The sequence below is a fragment of the Mustela nivalis genome, assembly GCF_964662115.1.
Source record: "Mustela nivalis genome assembly, chromosome: 6".
NCBI classification, from domain to species: Eukaryota; Metazoa; Chordata; class Mammalia; order Carnivora; family Mustelidae; genus Mustela; species Mustela nivalis.
The window spans coordinates 118975059-118993032 of record NC_139025.1 but is presented as its reverse complement, the minus strand read 5'-3'; the positions used below and the strand labels follow the sequence as shown (position 1 = coordinate 118993032).

General features: G+C 52.1%; 1 protein-coding gene across 2 annotated transcripts in view; it reads left to right on the top strand.

Annotated features, from left to right (window-relative positions):
• TMEM266 (transmembrane protein 266) overlaps positions 1-16803 on the top strand; it is a 71527-nt gene extending 54724 nt beyond the window's left edge. Inside the window, exons 9-11 of one of the 2 annotated variants that reach the window (XM_082735993.1) lie at positions 2293-2482; positions 14639-14701; positions 16117-16803. In XM_082735993.1, coding sequence (XP_082592119.1) covers positions 2293-2482; positions 14639-14701; positions 16117-16712 — 849 coding nt within the window. In that variant the 3' untranslated portion in view covers positions 16713-16803. The remainder of the gene's footprint in view (positions 1-2292; positions 2483-14638; positions 14702-16116) is intronic. The other variant, XM_082735994.1, reaches the window with a different exon arrangement.
• The last annotated feature ends 1171 nt before the right edge of the window (positions 16804-17974 follow it).

Below are 17974 nucleotides of genomic sequence, written 5' to 3'. Positions count from 1 at the left end.
GTCCCTGGAAGGCCTATTCATAACAACCAAGAGGATAGAGATTTCAGTGGATTTGAGGGAAATGGACAGAGGATGAGAAAGGGGTAACCAATCTACCAGAGTGGAGAAATTATAACGAAAGAGCATAGTGAGGGAAATGGGCTAATTCTCCCCTCAAAACCCTTGAGAGTTGGGGTGAACAAACCGGAAGCTGAGAAAAGGGAGAGAGGTTGGCTAAATGCCTGTACACACAACATTTGAGCCCCCTAGATGCCATCCCAATCCTACACAGCCAAGAAACCACATCTCCCCCACTGTACAGGAATCACAGAGGTTTGTTCTCTGGAGAAACTGAACCAGAGGGCTCTGCAGGTGGGCCCTGGGTTAGAAAAGGGCCTGGGGAGAGGCACAGGGCTGAAACCAAGGATTCAGTGGAAATCCTTCCATGTAATAGAGGGTTCCTTTACCCCATTCCCCTGCCCGGCTCCCAACACAGAGGCAGCCAGAGGCTGATGGGTTTTCTGAAAAACTGAGTGATCCTGGAGACAAAATATGTGGACAGTGACATTGGGAGGTTGCCCCGATGTCAGTCTGCTGCCTGGCGACCCTAATGTTAGTGAGTGGTTTAATTGTGCATTTCACTGACACCAAAAGAAAAATATTAAAATAGATTTTAAAGTATCAGAAGGTGATAAGTATAATGCAGAACATTCAAGAGGCTGGTGTGACAAAGTACATGGATGGCTACCTTGGGGGGATGGGGGTCAGGCTGAGATGGGCAGGGCCAGACGGTGCACCTGCTTTGTAAGTCAAGGGTAAGGAGTTGGGTTTTCTCCCAACTGAGGTCTGTAGACAACGTGAGGGTGACATGATCTGATCTAGGTTTGTGAGAATCCCACTGATTCCTACTGGGGATGGTAAAAGGCTGTAGAAGTTGCAGTTGCCCACGTGGTGGAGGTGGAGGGGGGTAGACAGGCTTGGGGTAGCACTTGGAGGTGGAGCCGGACACGGGGACAGACTGGATGGTGGGGGAGGGAAAGCAAGGAAGCAAGGGAGGTGATGACATTTTTGGCTCCAGCTAAGATGAGATAAAACCACGTGAGGAGCAAGTTCTTGGATATAGTGAAGACTCCTATTCTTACCAGGTTGAGTTTGTGATTCCTATCTCCCAATTCCGTGTTGCTGTCAGGTAGGAGTTGGAGGTGTGAAGCTAACTTTACAGGGAGGGGTCAGGGCTGGACGCTGACTATCATGAGCAAGTAGGTAATCTAGGTAGGGATCCCAGTCACTGGACTTCCCTGGGACCACCCTGCATGTGCGCGCAAGCTCCTACACGCCTGTTTCAGGCCTTCTGGGTTTACCAGCAGGTTATGCACAGCGATGCAATGTGTGCTTGGAGCACTAGGTGGCAGTGAAAGCTCTCCTGGCCGCTGAACCCACAGCCAGGTCCTTCAATGTCAGACCCAAGCTGTCTTGGCCCAGATGGCCCAGAAAGGTCCCAGAGTGTAAACAGCCATTTCAGCCACAAACCCAAGAAGCATCTGGGAACCTCTTTGGTTCCCCAACAACAAAATTAACCAAAATCAAAATGTGTGCAGTGTTTTACACAGCCCTTACATAGCATTCATGTCCTTAAAGAGATCTAGGGGGCGAGAACCCCTTATTATACAGACAAGGGAACAGAGGCCAGAGGGCCAGAAAGTTGCAGAGCGGGGAATGGAGCCCAGTCCTTTCTGAACACCTCGTAGGAGAGGGAAGTGGGTGTTGCTGGAAGACAAATGGCCAATGGACAGACAGCCCAGGGAGCACAGGATGCCAGGGTGGGCTCCCAAGGCTGGTTAGGCTGGCGCTGTTTGTTCCGGGGCATGCGGTCTTCCATTCAGCATCCGTCTAAGACCCCTGACTATGGCTTTCGCTTTGACAAGCACCATCTGGGTCACACATTTAGGCAAGGAGCCAGAAAAAGATTCCAATCCAGGTTTTCCGATCCCTCCTTCAGCGCGCTTCCCACAGACCACGGCCGTGTTTCCTCTCATGGCCACCTTGTCTTCCCAATGCAGCGACACTGTACAGTATTGCAGGAATGAGACACAGTAACACGCTGTAGTACTTGGAGAAGACTCCAGAAACGGCTCTTGCGATCCAGATCGGTGTCACTGGAGCCCTGTAGTGCCCACCCCACCCACCCTGCAGACGCTCCGCGCACACCTTCCGGCCCCTAGGCTCGGGCTCAGGCTCTGGCTCCGGCTCCGCCCGCCGCCCCCCGCCCACTCCCCCCCCCCCACCGCTCCTACCGCTCCTCTTCTCTTGCAGTTTGAGATCCGGCAGCTGCGGGCACACCTGGCGCAGCAGGACCTGGACCTGGCTGCGGAGCGCGAGGCCGCGCTGCAGGCCCCTCACGTGCTCAGCCAGCCGCGCAGTCGCTACAAGGTGGTGGAGGCCGGCACGTGGGCGGAGGAGAGAACGGCCGAGAGCGTCGTGGAGGAGCTGCAGCCTTCGCCAGGTGAGCCCGCCCACGGCCCCCGCGGTCCGGCCCGGCCCCAGCAAGGGCTCTGTGCCCAAGTGCCTGCGTCTCGGGGAGACTGGGGCGGGGCTCCGATGGCGGGGTGGAGGGTGCAAGACAACCTTTCTGAGCCTGGGAGCAAGCATTTAGCCAAGATACCTCGACCCAATCTCCAAACGATCCTAGTGACTTGTACCCATTTCATGCCTGTGGGTCGCGGGCATGCTTTGCATGCGTTATTTCCCCGGTCCTCCGAGCCAATAGGAAGTATGACTTGACTATTTGTGGATGAAATAAAAGTCGTAAAGGCGCATCACCAATAAATGGCAGAGCTAGGCTTCAAGCCCGAGACCTGAGATCCTTACTGGCCTGCGCAGCCCTCAAGGGCCCAGAGAGGAAGTCCAGGCCTAGGGCCACGGCCAGTACGGCCCAGAAACCTGTCTTGGCACTGGTAGTAAATGGATGGATGGCGGGTAATGTTAATGGAAATGGGAGCACGGGGCATGACCCAGGACACTGAATAGAAGGCCAGCTGGTGTCACCTCAGACAGGGGACTTAATCCTCTGAGCCTTGGTTTTGCTAGCTAACAAATGCAAACAATGCAGAGCTTTCCTCACAGGGTTGTTGGGAGGCTCAGGAAAGCCTGTGCACGTGGCCTCCGGAGCTGCAAAAAGCCCCACAAATGCCAGGTATTGTTTTGTGATGGGGTGAAAATACCAGCACTTGGGGACGCAGATGGGTCAGGTTTGGGTCTTCTCAGGCTTTCAGGAGGCTATGTTCCAACAGGCTCAGGCCAGGGATCTACCTCAGCTCAGTGGCATCGGGAGCCAGGCAGGAGGCAGGATCTGTGCCCACCTTAGGGCCCCAAAGGGATTCTGAGTGCTCCCAGCACAGACCACCTCCCCCCCATCAGGCACATTTCCTGTTCATATCTGAGTCCTCCCTTCCTTACTTGCACCTGAAAATGTTACCACTAAAATGATGGGTAAGGGGTTATTTCACTTTACTAAGAAATTCTTTTAATTATTGACCTCCCCTAATAATTCAGAATAATTCACCTTTAAAGGTAAAGGTACTAAAGTTTATCAAACCCATCCAAGGGAAGTTTTCACAGTGTGAGCTGGTTGAATCCTCACACCTCCTTTGTCTCCTGTGGAGCAGGAAACTCAGACCCAAAAAGGTCAAAAGAATTTCACAGGGTCACACACTGGAAATGATGGTGCTGAGCTTGGAACCCAGGCTGTGGGACCCTAAACCAGAGCTTGGTCAAGGGCCCCTTCACCTTCCCATGCCATGTTCCCCTTGCCAACACAGCCAGGCAGGGCTGGGCAGTTGGGAGGCGGGAGGCTGGAGCCCCAGACTCTGCTACTCCACAACTCTATGACTTGAGGTTTAGTGTTCCCTTCTGTAAAGTGGACTCACAGCTCCAGCTCTGACTGCCTCTAAGGAAACATGAGGAAGCTGATGGGTGTGAGGAAGCTCTGGAGAAGGCACTGGGAATGACTTTTGTGGAGTGGAGTAATTGCTATTTTGATCTTCTGAGAGAACTTCACACCTCAAAACTGTAGAATTTGAGCACTGGGAGAGACTTCTTGGAGTCCAGCCGACACACTAATCCCATCTAAAACTCTTACTGGCCTCAGTTTACCTTCCTTTAACAGTAGGTGCTCCAGCCTCCCAGGGAAGCCCACACCAACTCAGCTTCAAATGGCTCTGCTTATTAGAAAGTAGTCTTTAGGCACACCTAGGTGGCTCAATCCACTAAGCGTCTGCCTTTGGCTTCAGGGTCCTGGAATCGAGCCCCACAGCCAGCAGGCTTCCTGCTCAGCGGGGAGTCTGCTTCTCCCTCTCCCTCTGTCCCTCCCTGCCATTCACGCACACACACTCTCTCTCTCTCATAAATAAAATCTTTAAAAAAAAAAAAAAGTAATTCTCAGACTGAGCTGAGGTCTTGCCCCTAGGTACATACCTCTCCCACTTGGCTGCAGATTTTACTCATTGGTGTGGGCTGAGGCATTCTTTCATTTTATTCTTTTATTGAGGTATATTTGACACACAATGTCACACTAGGGCATCCTTTTGGAGACTGGCCGCTAAGTGTTTTCTCGTCCAGGGACTGTCACTACATTTCTACACCTATCCTCAGGGGAGAATCTCCCCCAGGTTTTTGCTGTTTTGTCCCTCCTTGAACATTCCACTGTTTTGGTTCCTCTTGGAGTGACATCCAGAACAAAATGCAGTTCTTGGGAGCTGCAAGACCAGGGTGGAGTGCTAAGGGGCCACTCTTGCTTTTCTGTTCTGAACCAAGACCCCTTAGATGTGGCTTCCAGGTAGGAAAAGAAGGAGGCAGAGTAAGACTGGAGAAAGCTGGGTCACACTTGAAGCCCACTTAGGGTCAATTTGATGTCACCAACCAGGATGTCACTGGTTTGTGCTCACCCTCTTGGGGGTCAGAACGGGTTGGGGGGGGGTCTGAACATGGCACTCAGGCCTCCCAGAGAGATGCCAAACCTGTGCCTCTGGGAGCAGCTGCAGATGCCCCTCCCATCTAGTCCTGGACCCCCACCCTGGCCTCCTTTCTCTCTCCTGTGAGACCCCCACCGCCCCCTCTTTGGATGCACACCTGCCCTCCACCAGTCCCAGTCTGTGCCGCCTGCCCCATACATTCCCCCGTGTGCCTCTTGGGCCACCTCCCAGCCAACCTCTAGAGCCATCAGTAGCAAAGCTCTGAGGCAGAGGGCAGAAGCGGGGGAGGAGGGCAGCAAGTGGTGAGGGTGATTCACAGCCTCCTGTGGGCCCAGGAGAGAGGGCATCTCCCGGCTGATTTCTCTTTGACCAGGAGCTATGTCCAGGGAGGGATTTCCATGACATTAGAATTATGGCCAGCAAGCTAGGGGTGCTCCAGGCCACTCTGGGGATGGAGAAAGGGCAGCATTTGTTTCTTCTGATGACCATCAGGCCAGTGAGGGCTCTGAAGTCCACCATGTCACAAGCGTGCACAGGCAGTCCAGGGATTAACCTGCAGAACTGAGCAAGAAGTGACAGGAGCTTGGGGAGGGGGCCGTGTTTGCTGCGGGAGAGCAGCCCCAAAGGGCGGGCAGAGTGCCGAGGGGTTCCTGAGGTTCAACAGTTGTCAGCAGGTCAGACCCAGACTAACGCCGACCAGCTTCTGTTTAGACTTGCTCTAGCACAAATCATTTTTAAAACCCAGGCTACAAAGTTCCAGGCTTTGGGGCCTGCCAAGTTCCCGGTGGCCCTGTGTGGTCATTAATACTTCCCTCCCAAATTTATTAGTCTTGAACCTAGCCCATAATTTATGAGTTACACCCGCCGGTGAGAGTGCTACAGGGTGCACTGTATATCACGGCAAACCCCAGAGTCCCTCTGTGCTGCCCTGGCGCTCACAGAAACCCTCAGAGTTGCCCCAGGCCAGCCGGTCTGGGCTTCCCCTCTGCCAAGCAGAGCTGGCTCTGATGTGGACCCTAGGAGGGGGAGGCCCATGTGCTGTGGAGACCAATTGGGGTTTCTGCCACCACTGGCCTCCTCATGTTCCTCAAAAAATTAAAAATAGAACTTCCATAGAATTCTACTTTGGGGTATTATTATCCAAAGTAAACAAAGGTACTAACTTACGAAGTTCCCTCACCCACATTCATTTCAGCATCCGTCATAATAGCCAATGTAGGGCAACCACGTGAGTGTCCAGTGGTGGATGGATGAAGTAGATGGGGTGTATATACAAGTGGAATACGACTGGGGGCCCCTGAGGATCCAGAGGATCTCCAGAGCTGTCGAGCTGGACCAGGAGGTCCTCGCATGAAGTAGTGAGGCAGCTGTCAGGGCAGAGTAGGCTACAGCAATCCGGAGGAAGGGACGAGAGTGGAAAACTCAGGCTGGGTTTGAATCTCAGCTCAGCCTTGAACAAGTGACTTAACCTCTCTGAGTAGGACTGGCTTCATGGTTGGGTGACCCTGGGTGTCCCAGCCTTGAACTTGGTTCACGGCTCTGCTGTCACCCTCCTGAAATTCTTAATGCTTTTTTTTTTTAAATGTGTGATTGACATATAGCATAGTACTTTCAGGTATACTGTGTAACGATCCCATACTTATTTATATGGCAAAATGATCCTAATAAATCTAGTTAACATGTTACAAAACAGTCACAAAGTGTTTTTCTCTTGATGAGAACTTTTAAGATTTACTCACTTAGCAATTTTCAAAAATGCAATACATCACTACTAACTGTAGTCACCGTGCAACATCATATCTCCAAGCTTATTTATTTCATAACAAAATTTGTACCTTTTGACTCCCTTCACCCATTTCACCCAGCCCCCACCTCTAAAACTACCAGTGTGTTCTCTGTGTCTGTGAGCTCCGAGTTTCTTGTTTTTGTTTAGTCTTTAGATTCCACATAGGTGAGCTCATACAGTATTTGTCTTTCTCTGCTTGACTTATTTCACTTAGCGTAATGCCCTCCAGGGCCATCCATGTTGCAAGTGCTGTGATTGCTTTCTTTTTTTGTGGCTGAATAATATTCTGTTGTGTGTGTGTGCATGCATGTTGTGTGTGTCCATATATACCACATCTTCATCTGCCCACCACTAGATACTCACGTTGCTGGCTGTTGTGATAAATGCTGTAATGAATGTGGGGGTGCCTCTTCTCAAGTCCGTGTTTTTGTTTACTTTGGATAAATACCCCAAAGTGGAATTCTTTTTTTTTTCTTAAGATTTTATTTATTTATTTGACAGAGAGAGCTCACAAGTAGGCAGAGAGGCAGGCAGAGAGAGAGGAGGAAGCAGGCTCCCTGCTGAGCAGAGAGCCCGATGCGGGACTCGATCCCAGGTCCTTGAGATCATGACCTGAGACGAAGGCAGCGCCTTAATCCACTGAGCTACCCAGGTGCCCCGCCAAAGTGGAATTCTATGGAAGTTCTCTTTTTCATATTTTGAGGAACCTCCATACATTTTCCATGTGGTGGCAACAGTTTGCGTTCCTCCAACAGTGCACGAGTGTTCCTTTTCTCCATATCCTCGCCAGCACTTGTTGTTTCTTAAGGTTTTGATTTTAGCCATTCTGACGAGTGTGATATCTCATTGTGGTTTTGATTTACATTTCCCTGTGATTAGTGATGTGGAGCATTTTTTCATGTGTCTGTTGGCCATCTAGATGACTTGTTCGAGATCCACCCACTTTTTAATGGGTTTGGTTCTTTTTGCTGTTGAGCTGTAAGAGTTCTTTGTACATTATGGATATTAGCCCCTTATCATATGACTTGCAAATATCTTCTGCTATTCAGTAGATTGGCTTTTTGTTTTGTGGATGGTTTCCTTTGCTGTGCAGAATCTTTTTAGTTTGATGTATTTCCTCTTGTATACTTTTATTTTTATTGCCTTTGCTTTCGGTGTCAAATCCAAAAAAACCACTGCCAAGACTGATGTCAAGATGCCGACTGCCTATGTTTTCTTTCAGGAGTTTTAGGGTTTCAGGTCTCACATTTAGGTCTTTAATCCTTTTTGAGTTAATTTTTGTTGTGATGTAACATAGTGGTCCAGTTTCATTCTTTGGCATGTGGCTGTCCAGTTTTCTCAACACCATTATTGAAGAGAGTGTCCTTTCCCAATTATATATCCTTGGCTCCTTTGTCATAAAGTCATAAATTAATTGGCCACATATGCATGGGTTTATTTCTGGACCTTCTTGTTTTTTGAACAAGGGACCCCACAATTATGCTGCTGGTCCTGTCTCTGAGCCCCAGTTTTTCCAGAATAAGAACAGTAGCAGAAGCATATCTTCTCTAAGAAGTATTGGGCTTTTGGTCATAGACACAGCCCTCATGCATGGCACACAGCAGGTGCCTTCCTGTGAGGGCTGCTGAGGCATGGGCAGCAAAGTGGAGTTAGGAAGCAGAAACCCCAAACTAAGAATCAGGGCTTCCGTCTGAGCATTGGGGGCTGTGTCTGCACAGGATGTGGGGTCCTGGCACCCCACCCCACAGCACAGCTCCTCCCACCCCCTCCAGGGGCCCCAGCTGACTCACACCCTTTCTCTCAGCCTCTGCCTTGCCAGGCAGGTTGGGGCTCCGCCCAAGGGGCAAACACAGATAATGAGCGTTGCCATGACCAGCACTCCAAGGGCTTTGGGCGGATTAGTCAGGATGCATTTGCAGAATGCTTTCACCCCAGGAAGAAAGGCGCCAGGCAGCCAAGAGCAGCTGCAACAGCCGCCACAGAAGGCTCAAGACTTTGGGGTCTGGGGGCGCCTGGGTGGCTCAGTGGGTTAAAGCCTCTGCCTTCAGCTCAGGTCATGATCTCAGGGTCCTGGGATCCAGCACCACATCAGGCTCTCTGCTCGGCAGGGAGCCTGCTTCCCCTTCTGTCTCTCTGCCTGCTTGTGATCAAATAAATAAATAAAATCTTAAAAAAAAAAAAAAAAAAAAGACGTTGGGGTGGGTTGGGAACACCGTGGGCCTGGATTCAGAGGGGAGAGGAACAGCCCCAGGCTAGACTTGACATTCGTTATCTCAGTAAACCTCACAGCTCACCAGCATCCAGGTGTTTCATCCGCATTTTACTTGGGAGGTAGCTGAGACTCAGGGTGCCTAGGAATCTGCCTGGGACCACAAGGCGGCGGGTTTGTCCGGGAGCCTGTGTCCTGAGCTCCATCCTCAGTGTGGGGTGGCTCCTCTGTGGTCCTGGGGTGCCTTGGGGCTGAGTCAAGACAAACCCTGGAGCAGGGGATTATTCTTAGGTGAAAGGTGAGCAGACCCCCTGTGAAGGCTCAGTGGTGTCCTATTCCTTGTCACAAGCCTCTGGACTTGCTTCCCCTCCTTTCCCCACCAGTCACTAGTGTCCAGGCAGGTACCAGTGACCGGGAACAAGGCTGTGTGTTGTAGGATGACACGGCCTCACAGAGGGTGAGGTGGACAGTGCCGGGAGACCCTGCAGGCCTCTGACCCAGACACGGTCATCCGTCCTACCAGCACTATCGAGTGGAGGCTGCCATGTGCCAAGCCCTGTGCTGAGTGCGAGGGAGATGCCAAGTAAGATGAGGCCCCTGCCCTCAGAAGCTCTCAGCCCCTGCCATGGGTGGGGACATGACCCCAGCCCAGTTGGTCTGTTCTGGAGAAGAGAGCCTGCTTGAGGCAGAGAGTGGGGAAGGCTAGCGCCAGCATTGCTAGAAGAGTCTGGGCAGGCCTTGCTTTCAGATTTCTTCTTTTTAAGATTTTATTCATTTATTTGTCGAGAGAGAGAGAGAGAGAGCACAAGTAGGCAGAAGCAGAAGGGAGAAGGAAGCTCCCCTCTGAGCAGGGAGCCTGATGCAGGACTCGATCCCAGGACCCCGGGATCATGACCTGACCCGAAGGCAGATACTCAAACATCTGAGCCACCCAGGTGTCCCTCAGATCTGTGTCTTTAAGCTCATTCTGAGGCCCCTGTGTGGGTCCAGGTTTGGAGCAGAGAGAGCACATGCAGCCTGGACAAACGTGCAGTGGCCACCTGGGTGAGACCCGGGCTCAGTGTCATACATATCCACAGAGCTAGTGATCCCATTCATTAAACCTGCAGCCGTGACAAGAGTCCAAAGGGGAATGCATGAGGTCTGACCTACAGTTGGACCACCGGACCACAGCAGAGGCATCAGGGGTCCCTGGACTAGTCACAGACTTGGTAGGAGTTGGGCTGCTGGTAAAGAAAGAGAGCACCGCGTAATGACCAGGGTCCCAGCCTGGGTGGGCAAGGAAACCATTCACCAGAAGGAGGTGGAGGGAGAAACTGAGCTCTGTTGCAGATATGATGCGTCAGAGGTGGCTTCAGGTCCTGTAGGAGAAGTTGTCTCGTTGGCCAGATCAGCCAAGAGCTCAGGAGAGACATCGGGCCTGGCCTAGCTGGTTTTTTTCAACGGCGTGGATGAAGATGGGTCATCCTTGGTTAGCACGGAGCTAGGAGGAAGCTCTGATCCCTGCACTGAACCAAGATTAAGAGTGCTCCAGAACATGCCAGTCCTCCATGGGGGTGACCCAGCCAACTGTGGTCAGGGCTTGGTGTGCCCTGCCACCGCACCGAAGCCCTGGTGGCTCATGAGTCCGCAGAGTAGGGCAGTCGCTGTATGCACAGGGAAGGCACTGGGCTGCATGAGGGGGTGATCTCGCCAGAAGATCTGGGGAAGGACAGGTCTCCTGAGTCACCCTGGCCTCGCAGGGCAGAGGTGAGGATTAAAGAAGCGTGGTGTGTGCCAAAGCCAAGGTGTGGCGCTTGAAAGGCACAGTGAATGCTAGCTCCCTCCTGGGAAACAGAGAGTGGTTTCCCAGAAGAGACTCTCAGGAGGGCTTTTTAAGGATCAGAATGTCTGTCACATAGATGGTGAAGAGCAGGAGTCTTATTAGCCCTGGGACCTGTGAAGGCAGGACCACTGTCCGCAAGGCTTGATTAAATGAAGATGAGCTGTTTGACCAAGGCATGACACCCTGCGGAGGCCCTGATTGTGTACCTCAGAGGCAAGGAGTCCTGGCCTGGGTACCCCATGCGGGGTGGGGCACGCTGAGATCCTACTGAGCACAGACAGACAAGAAGCTGCCCACAGCTGGTTATCCCAGCTGTTCAACAGAGAGGTGGGCGCTCCCTTCCAGGTACACAGGCCGTGGTAGAGAGCCCCCAGCAGGAGGAGTGAGCGATGCCTGCCCAGGTATGCGGGCCACAGCCTGGGACCTCTGGTCCCCTCCCGCACTGGTCTCACCCCTCTTGGAGCTGGCGGAAGTATCGTGAGCCCCTCCAGCCAGGCCACATTAGGATCTGCTCCTCGAGAGCCTCCCCAGCCCCTGGTGGTCCAGAGGAAGAAACTGGGGCCCAACAAGGGAATACGGCCTGCTCAAGCTCTCATGGCAGCAGCACACACGGACAAGAACTAGGATCTGGGTTATTTTGTTTTTGTTTTTTTTATTAAGATTTGCGGTTTCCCTTTTTAATAATTTTTTTTTATTGAAGTGCAGTTGACTCACAATGTCGCATTAGTTTCAGGTGTACAACAGTGATTTTACAAGTTTGTACGTTGCGCTGTGCTCACAAGTGTGGCTGCCATCTGTCACCATACCACACAGTACCACACATACACACAGTATCATCGACTGGATTCCCCGTGCTGTACCCTTCATTCCATAACCAGAAACCCACAGCTCCCACCCTGCTTTGCCTGTTTTCCTATCCCCCATCTGGCGGCTACCAGTTCTCTGTATGTATGGGTCTGTTGCTGCTTTTTGTTTGTTTATTCCTTTGTTTTCTGGATTCCACCTGTAAGTGACGTGATATGGCATTGGTCTTTCTCTGACCTAGCATGATACCCTCTGGGTCCCTCCATGTTGCCTCAAAGAGCATGATCTCATCCTTTTTTTGTGAACAATATTCCAATGTGTGTGTGTGTGTGTGTGTGCGTGCGCGCACGTGCACACATTTCTGTGTACCACACCTTTATCCATTCATCTACGGATGGATACTCGGGTTGCTCCCATATTTTGGCTATTGTAAATAATGCTGCATTAAACATAGGCGTGCATGTATCTTTTCCAGTTAATGTTTTCATTTTCTCTGGGATCAGGTGGTGAAATTGTAAGGTAGCTCTGTTTTTCACTTTTTGAAGAACCTCCATACTGTTTTCCACAGTGGCTGCTCTGGTTTGCATTCCCAACCAGCAGTGCATGAAGGTCCCTTTTCCTCCACATTCTTGCCAACACCTGTTGTTTGATTTACGTTTCCCTGATCATGAATGACATTGAGCATCTTTTCATATGTCTGTTGGCCATCGGGTGTCTTTGGAATAATATCTGTTCAAGTCCACTGCCCATGTTTTAATGGTGTTTGGGTGGTTTTTTTGCTGTGGAGGGCTATGAATTTTTATATATTTTGGATATTAGCCCTTATCAAAAATAATTTGCAAATATCTCCTCCTATTCAGTAGTTTGCCTTTTCATTCTGTTGATGGTTTCTCTTGCTGTGCCAACACTTTTTAGTTTGGTCTAGTCCCAGTAATTTTATTTTTTCCTTTGTTTTTCTTGCCTTAGGAGACATTTTGAGAAAAACATTGCTATAGCTGACATCAGAGAGATTTCTGCCTGTGTTCTCTTCTAGGAATTTATGGTTTCAGGTCTTATATTTAGGTCTTTCATCCATTTTGAGTTTATTTTTGAGTATGGTGTAATAAGGCAGTCCAGTTTCATTCTTTTGCATGTAGCTGTCCAGTTTTCTGGGGTCTGGGTTTTTCTTCTTCACCCCAGGCCACCTTCTATGAGTAATTTCCTTGGGATGAGTTCTCATGTGTCTGTGGATAGTTCATAGTTCTGCCCATGTATACAAGGACCCCTCAGCCAAGGCCGAAGGATAATCCCAAGGGAAGTGACTAGAACCTCCTGTCTGGCCCAAGAGACCTGGTGCCACCACCTCCTCTCACTGCTTGCCAGGAGCAGCTACACCAGCCTCCACCTACTTCCCAGGGTGAACTGCAGGGACAGAGAGCATTTACCACATGAATTATGAAAAGCCACAGAGAACTGTATGGCTGTGTGATTTGGAGGGCGCATTGCTGCCTGATCCTGGACCCAGGCCTAGGTCCCTCCTTCAACTCAGGCATTAATGCAAAACACATCTCTTACTGAAGGCATTTTAAGATCAAAAGAGGGCAAAAAAAGGTTTTAAGAGCCAGGTCTATATTTGTCACTACGCAGCCTTCCAGGGTCTGTGCTGATTGGCTTTTGGAGAGATGTCAGGTGTGCCAGGGAAGGCAGCCACAGAAAGCATCTGGCCCATTCATTTGCAGACCACCACAACTGGGAGAATCGCCCAGGGGTGTGGGCTCCCGCAGACTTCTGTAGGAAAGGAAGGACTAGACTCCTGTGTGTTGAGGGCGAAGTCAGACATTTGTCAGCCTCTTTATCGTCCTTAATGGGTAAGCGAACAGAGGCTTAGAGAAGACCATTTAGCTAAAATGTGGTGGGGCTGAGGTTTGAAATTAGGTCTGATTCTAGTACCCTTTCAGGACGCTAGGACTCAGGGTAGACCAGTTGCTAAAGAGCAAGCCCTGAGCTCAGTCTGACAAGTTGACTCAGTGGAGTCAAGGGTCCTCATTTTGTCACTCTCCAAACCCTGCCAGGTTCCTCCTAATTATCACTTGACCCTTATCCCTTCTCTCTGTCTCATCAGGCATCACCACCCGTCCCCACCTCAGAACCTGTCATCCTCTCCTGGGCATCATTTCTGATCTTCCTGCATAAAGTCTGGCACCTTCTGAACTACTCTCCCCACAACCTTGGGAGTGAGTCACACCTGACCATGTTCAGATTTTCCTATCATTCTTCACTGTCCTTGGAAAAAGGCCAAGCTCCTTGGGATGGTTTTCGGGGTCTCTGGTCATTTGCTTTTCCTCCCAATCTCAGGCCACTTGGAATTTCTCACTTCTTCTTTCTCCCACTCCTTCTTTACTAATATCAAGAAGATGAACCAACATTTCCTTGAGACTCTTGTTCCTGTGTTCTCTCCTTGGACGGCTTTACACCTTGTCACGCATTACTCATGCAATAACGAATTACTGAGCGCTCACTGCTTGCTAGGAACTGTGTAGGTCGGGGGAGGGGGAGGGAAGTGCAGCCCCCAGGCCATCCCCGTACTGTGTGGGAGACAGGGTCCTCTGACGGACGAGCCAGCAGGCTATCGTGAAGAATCGGCCCCTGCAGCTGGCTGTGTCGGGCCACTAACAAGGGTTTGAGACTTTTGTACCAAGGACAGTGTTTCCAGACACCCTGAGAGCCCCGGGTAGACTCAGAGACTTGGGCCATCCAGGCAGGAAAAGCCCTGAGCAACTATTTCCTTATCCCTCATCTCAGAGATGGGGAAAATGAAGACAGAGAAGGAAAAGGCCCTGCCTCTGTCCTGTGTCAAGCTAGATACTTCACGAGGACCTGGGTTGCTGATGCCCAGTGCAGCCCAGCCCTGGGGCAGATCCCCCACTGAGCACTGGGAAGCTGCAGAGAGCTCCAGGAAGACCAGGGCCTCCTTCCGTGGTGATGGATAGGGGTGGGGGTCTAGAGGGAGGGGCACAAACTGGCCACAGCCTGCTCTCAGACTCTCGGCATGCCGCCACGCTGCCCTTTCTGTTTCCTCTGTGAAGGTGCCGCAGTGAGAGATGACATGAACAGCTACGTCAGCCAATACTACAACGGGCCCAGCAGTGGTGAGTCTGTGTCCTGGACCATTCTACACACACCAGACCGCTGTGGCCCCACGCAGCCCCTAACATTGAGAATGGGGATAGCTTGGCCTGGCGTGCCCATCCCTTGGTGCCTGTGGGCCCATAACTGCAGACAGAGTTCAAGGTTCAAATACCTGTTGCTTTGGCTCCCAGCTCTGTCCAGTGCCGGGGCTATGGATGTGAAGGTAGGAGTGCTCTGTGATCACTAATGAGGACAGCATGTGGGACCCTCATGTGGAAATGGGGCTGGAATCTAGAAATCTAAGAGACCTCAGTGCCTCTCAACCCACGCCCCTCATGGCATGAGGACGATGGGGTGAGGTTAACAGCAGAGTTGGGCTTGAGAAGCAACAGTTATGGGGTATGTCCTTGCTCGATTTGTTTCATTCATGCTCTGGAAAGAAGTCTCAGTGGTTTTCATTTGTGGGCAAGGTTGAGTTTTACAAGAATACCCCATTCTCCTTAGCCAATGTCTTGAGTCTCATAATTTGTCTTTGACAGTCCATGAACCCTCATATACTCCCTTATGAGGCTAGAGTGTTACATTGTGTGATGTATAATACAGTGGATTGTTTTCTTGCCTACAGTGTCATCCCGAAAGAGCTCTTCTCTCCTTCTCTTTCAAAGCTGCATCCAATCTGCTGATATCAGAGACCACCATCTCTAGCTCAGACCCCCAGTGCACTCTCCCCACCACTTTGGGGAGAGACCTTGCCCCACTACACCCACTGTCATGCAGCCCCTTGGTACTTCCTTAAAAACCTTCTGGAGTGTCGTCTGTCCTCACCCTACAAGGCATCCTACAGGGGTGATGCAACCTGCTGAAGCCACAGCTCTGATCATGTCACTCTCGTTTTGCCCCCTTTTAAAACTATGACTCCACCATGAAGCCCAGATTCTAATCCTGTGCCTCAGGCTTTCTGAATTAGGATAAACTAGGCTATGCTGCAGTGGCAGATAATCCCAACATCTCCGTGGTTTAAATCAAAACAGGTCATTGGCAGATGAGCCAGGGACGCTGCTCCCGGGTTGTCATCTTTCCTCCATCGCCTGGGGGTGGAACAGCTACCCTCTGTTCTAAAACACTGCTCACTGCAGGCAGAGCACGGCTGTTTCAATTGCCACCGCTGATCAATCGCACGGATCATTGGCCAGCACGTGTCACATGTCCAGAGAACGTGGCAAGAGGAGGGCAGGGCATAACCCTCCCTGGGGCAGGGCAGCAGACACAGGCAGATGGGACGGCAGAGCCAGACCTCCCTACCCCCCCACCCCCCCCTCCCTGTAGAGCTTGCGCAAACTCCCTGCCTGCCATCTGGGTCAGAGCCGCCCCCAGCAGGGCCTACAGAGGTGTAGCAGAGGCCCAAATGTGACCAGCATCCCCTCCTTTGTTGCAGACAGTGGTGTCCCAGAGCCAGCCGTGTGTGTCGTCACCACAGCTGCCATAGACATCCACCAGCCCAATATCTCCTCCGACCTCTTCTCCATCGACGTGCCCCTGAAGCTCAGCAGCAATGGCACCTGTGCCAGTGCCACGTCCGAGAGCGCCTCCCGCTCCGCTCGCAGCTCCGTCACCCGGGCCCAGAGCAACAGCAGCCAGACACTGGGCTCCTCCACAGACTGCAGCACCGCCCGAGAGGAGCCCTCCTCAGAGCCCAGCCCCTCTCCTCGGCCACTGCCGCCGCCACCCCAGCAGCAGATGGCAGAGGCCACGGTCCAGGACCTGCTGTCCTCCCTGTCCGAGGACCCCTGCCCATCCCAGAGGGCCTTGGACCCAGCCCCTCTCACCTGGCCCAGCCCTGCGGGCTCAGCCCAGACCAGCCCTGAGCTGGAGCACAGGGTAAGTCTTTTCAACCAGAAGAATCAGGAGGGCTTCACAGTCTTTCAGATCAAGCCTGTCATCCACTTCCAGCCTGCTGCACCCACGCTGGAGGAGAAGTTCAGATCTTTGGAATCCAAAGAGCCAAAGTTGCACAGGGTCCCTGAAGCCTAGAGCCTCCAGGTGGGCAGGGTGGGAGGAGGGCAGAGAATGATCAGGATGCTCTCCTAGGGCCCCGGAGGCTGCCAGGGGCCACATGCTGGGCCCAGGAGCCCACCTGGCCTCCCTCAGGGTGCTGCCTGCCTCCGGGGAGGTGTCACCAGGCCAGGGGGCCACATGCCTCAGACCTCAGAGCCTAGAGCTGGCATCTCCTCCGGCCCTGCTCAGGGGAGGGTGGTGCTCCTGGCTGGGGTCTTTTTAAACCATTTTTACAAAACCAGCCTGTGGCCCAGCTTCAGCAGGGTAGAGCGCAGGGACCAGCCCCGCCTCTTCCGTTGCCTTGCCTTCCGTTCCTGGCTCCCACCCTGGACCCCTGGGAACAGCACTGTGAGCAGGGGCTATTTAGCCCCACCCCCAAGCCGTCTTTTCCCAGCATCCTGGGTGGAGCCGACACAATCACAAAGACCACCATCTGAGCCTATTTCGTCCGCCCTCATTCTTTCATTTGGCATGAGCATTTTGGAGTCTTTTCCAGACAAATCTAGTTTTCACCTCCATAGGACATAAGGGAATGAACCTGGAGGGGGGTGGGAGGGTGACAGCGGGTGGGGACAGCCGTTTTCCAATCTTGGCTTTAATAATAAAAACCAACTGCACTGAGACATCTGGTTGACTGAGGTGTTCCTTTGCAATTGCTGGCCCAGGTAAGAAGCCAGCATGACTCTTCTGGGTTTGGGTTGGCCTGGCCTGATGAAGAGCCACCCAGGGAGGCCCCAGCCCCCTTCCACTGCTTCCAGGTTTCTCCAAAGAAGGACCCGTGGACCCCAGGCGGGAAGCTCTCACACTGCCTGGCCAGGTGACTGCGCTGATCTCTCCCCCCAACTCTTCACCCCCCTTCATCTCCCCCCCCACCCCTTCATCTTCCCGAGGAAATTGCTCAGAATTCTGCCTTCCTTACTGAAACTCCCACACTCAGCTCCCTGAGCCAAGACTCCATTTCTTGGAGTCTTCAAATTCCACAGGTCCAGGGCTGAGGGCAGTATCTTGCCCAAAGCCCACTCTGCCTTCCAGGTTCCCAGCTGGGGCACCATCGTCCACCCAGCCATGGCGTTGGTGTCTTTGACTCCCGTCTCATCCCTCATAAGCAGTCATGAATCCTGGCCATTCTGACCCTCAGGGCACCTGTCTTAGACCCCATTACAGCCTTGCTGAGGCCCAGGTACAGCCTCTGACTCCACGTCCCATGAGTAGTTCCTCCCAAGCTGAACCTAATCAGT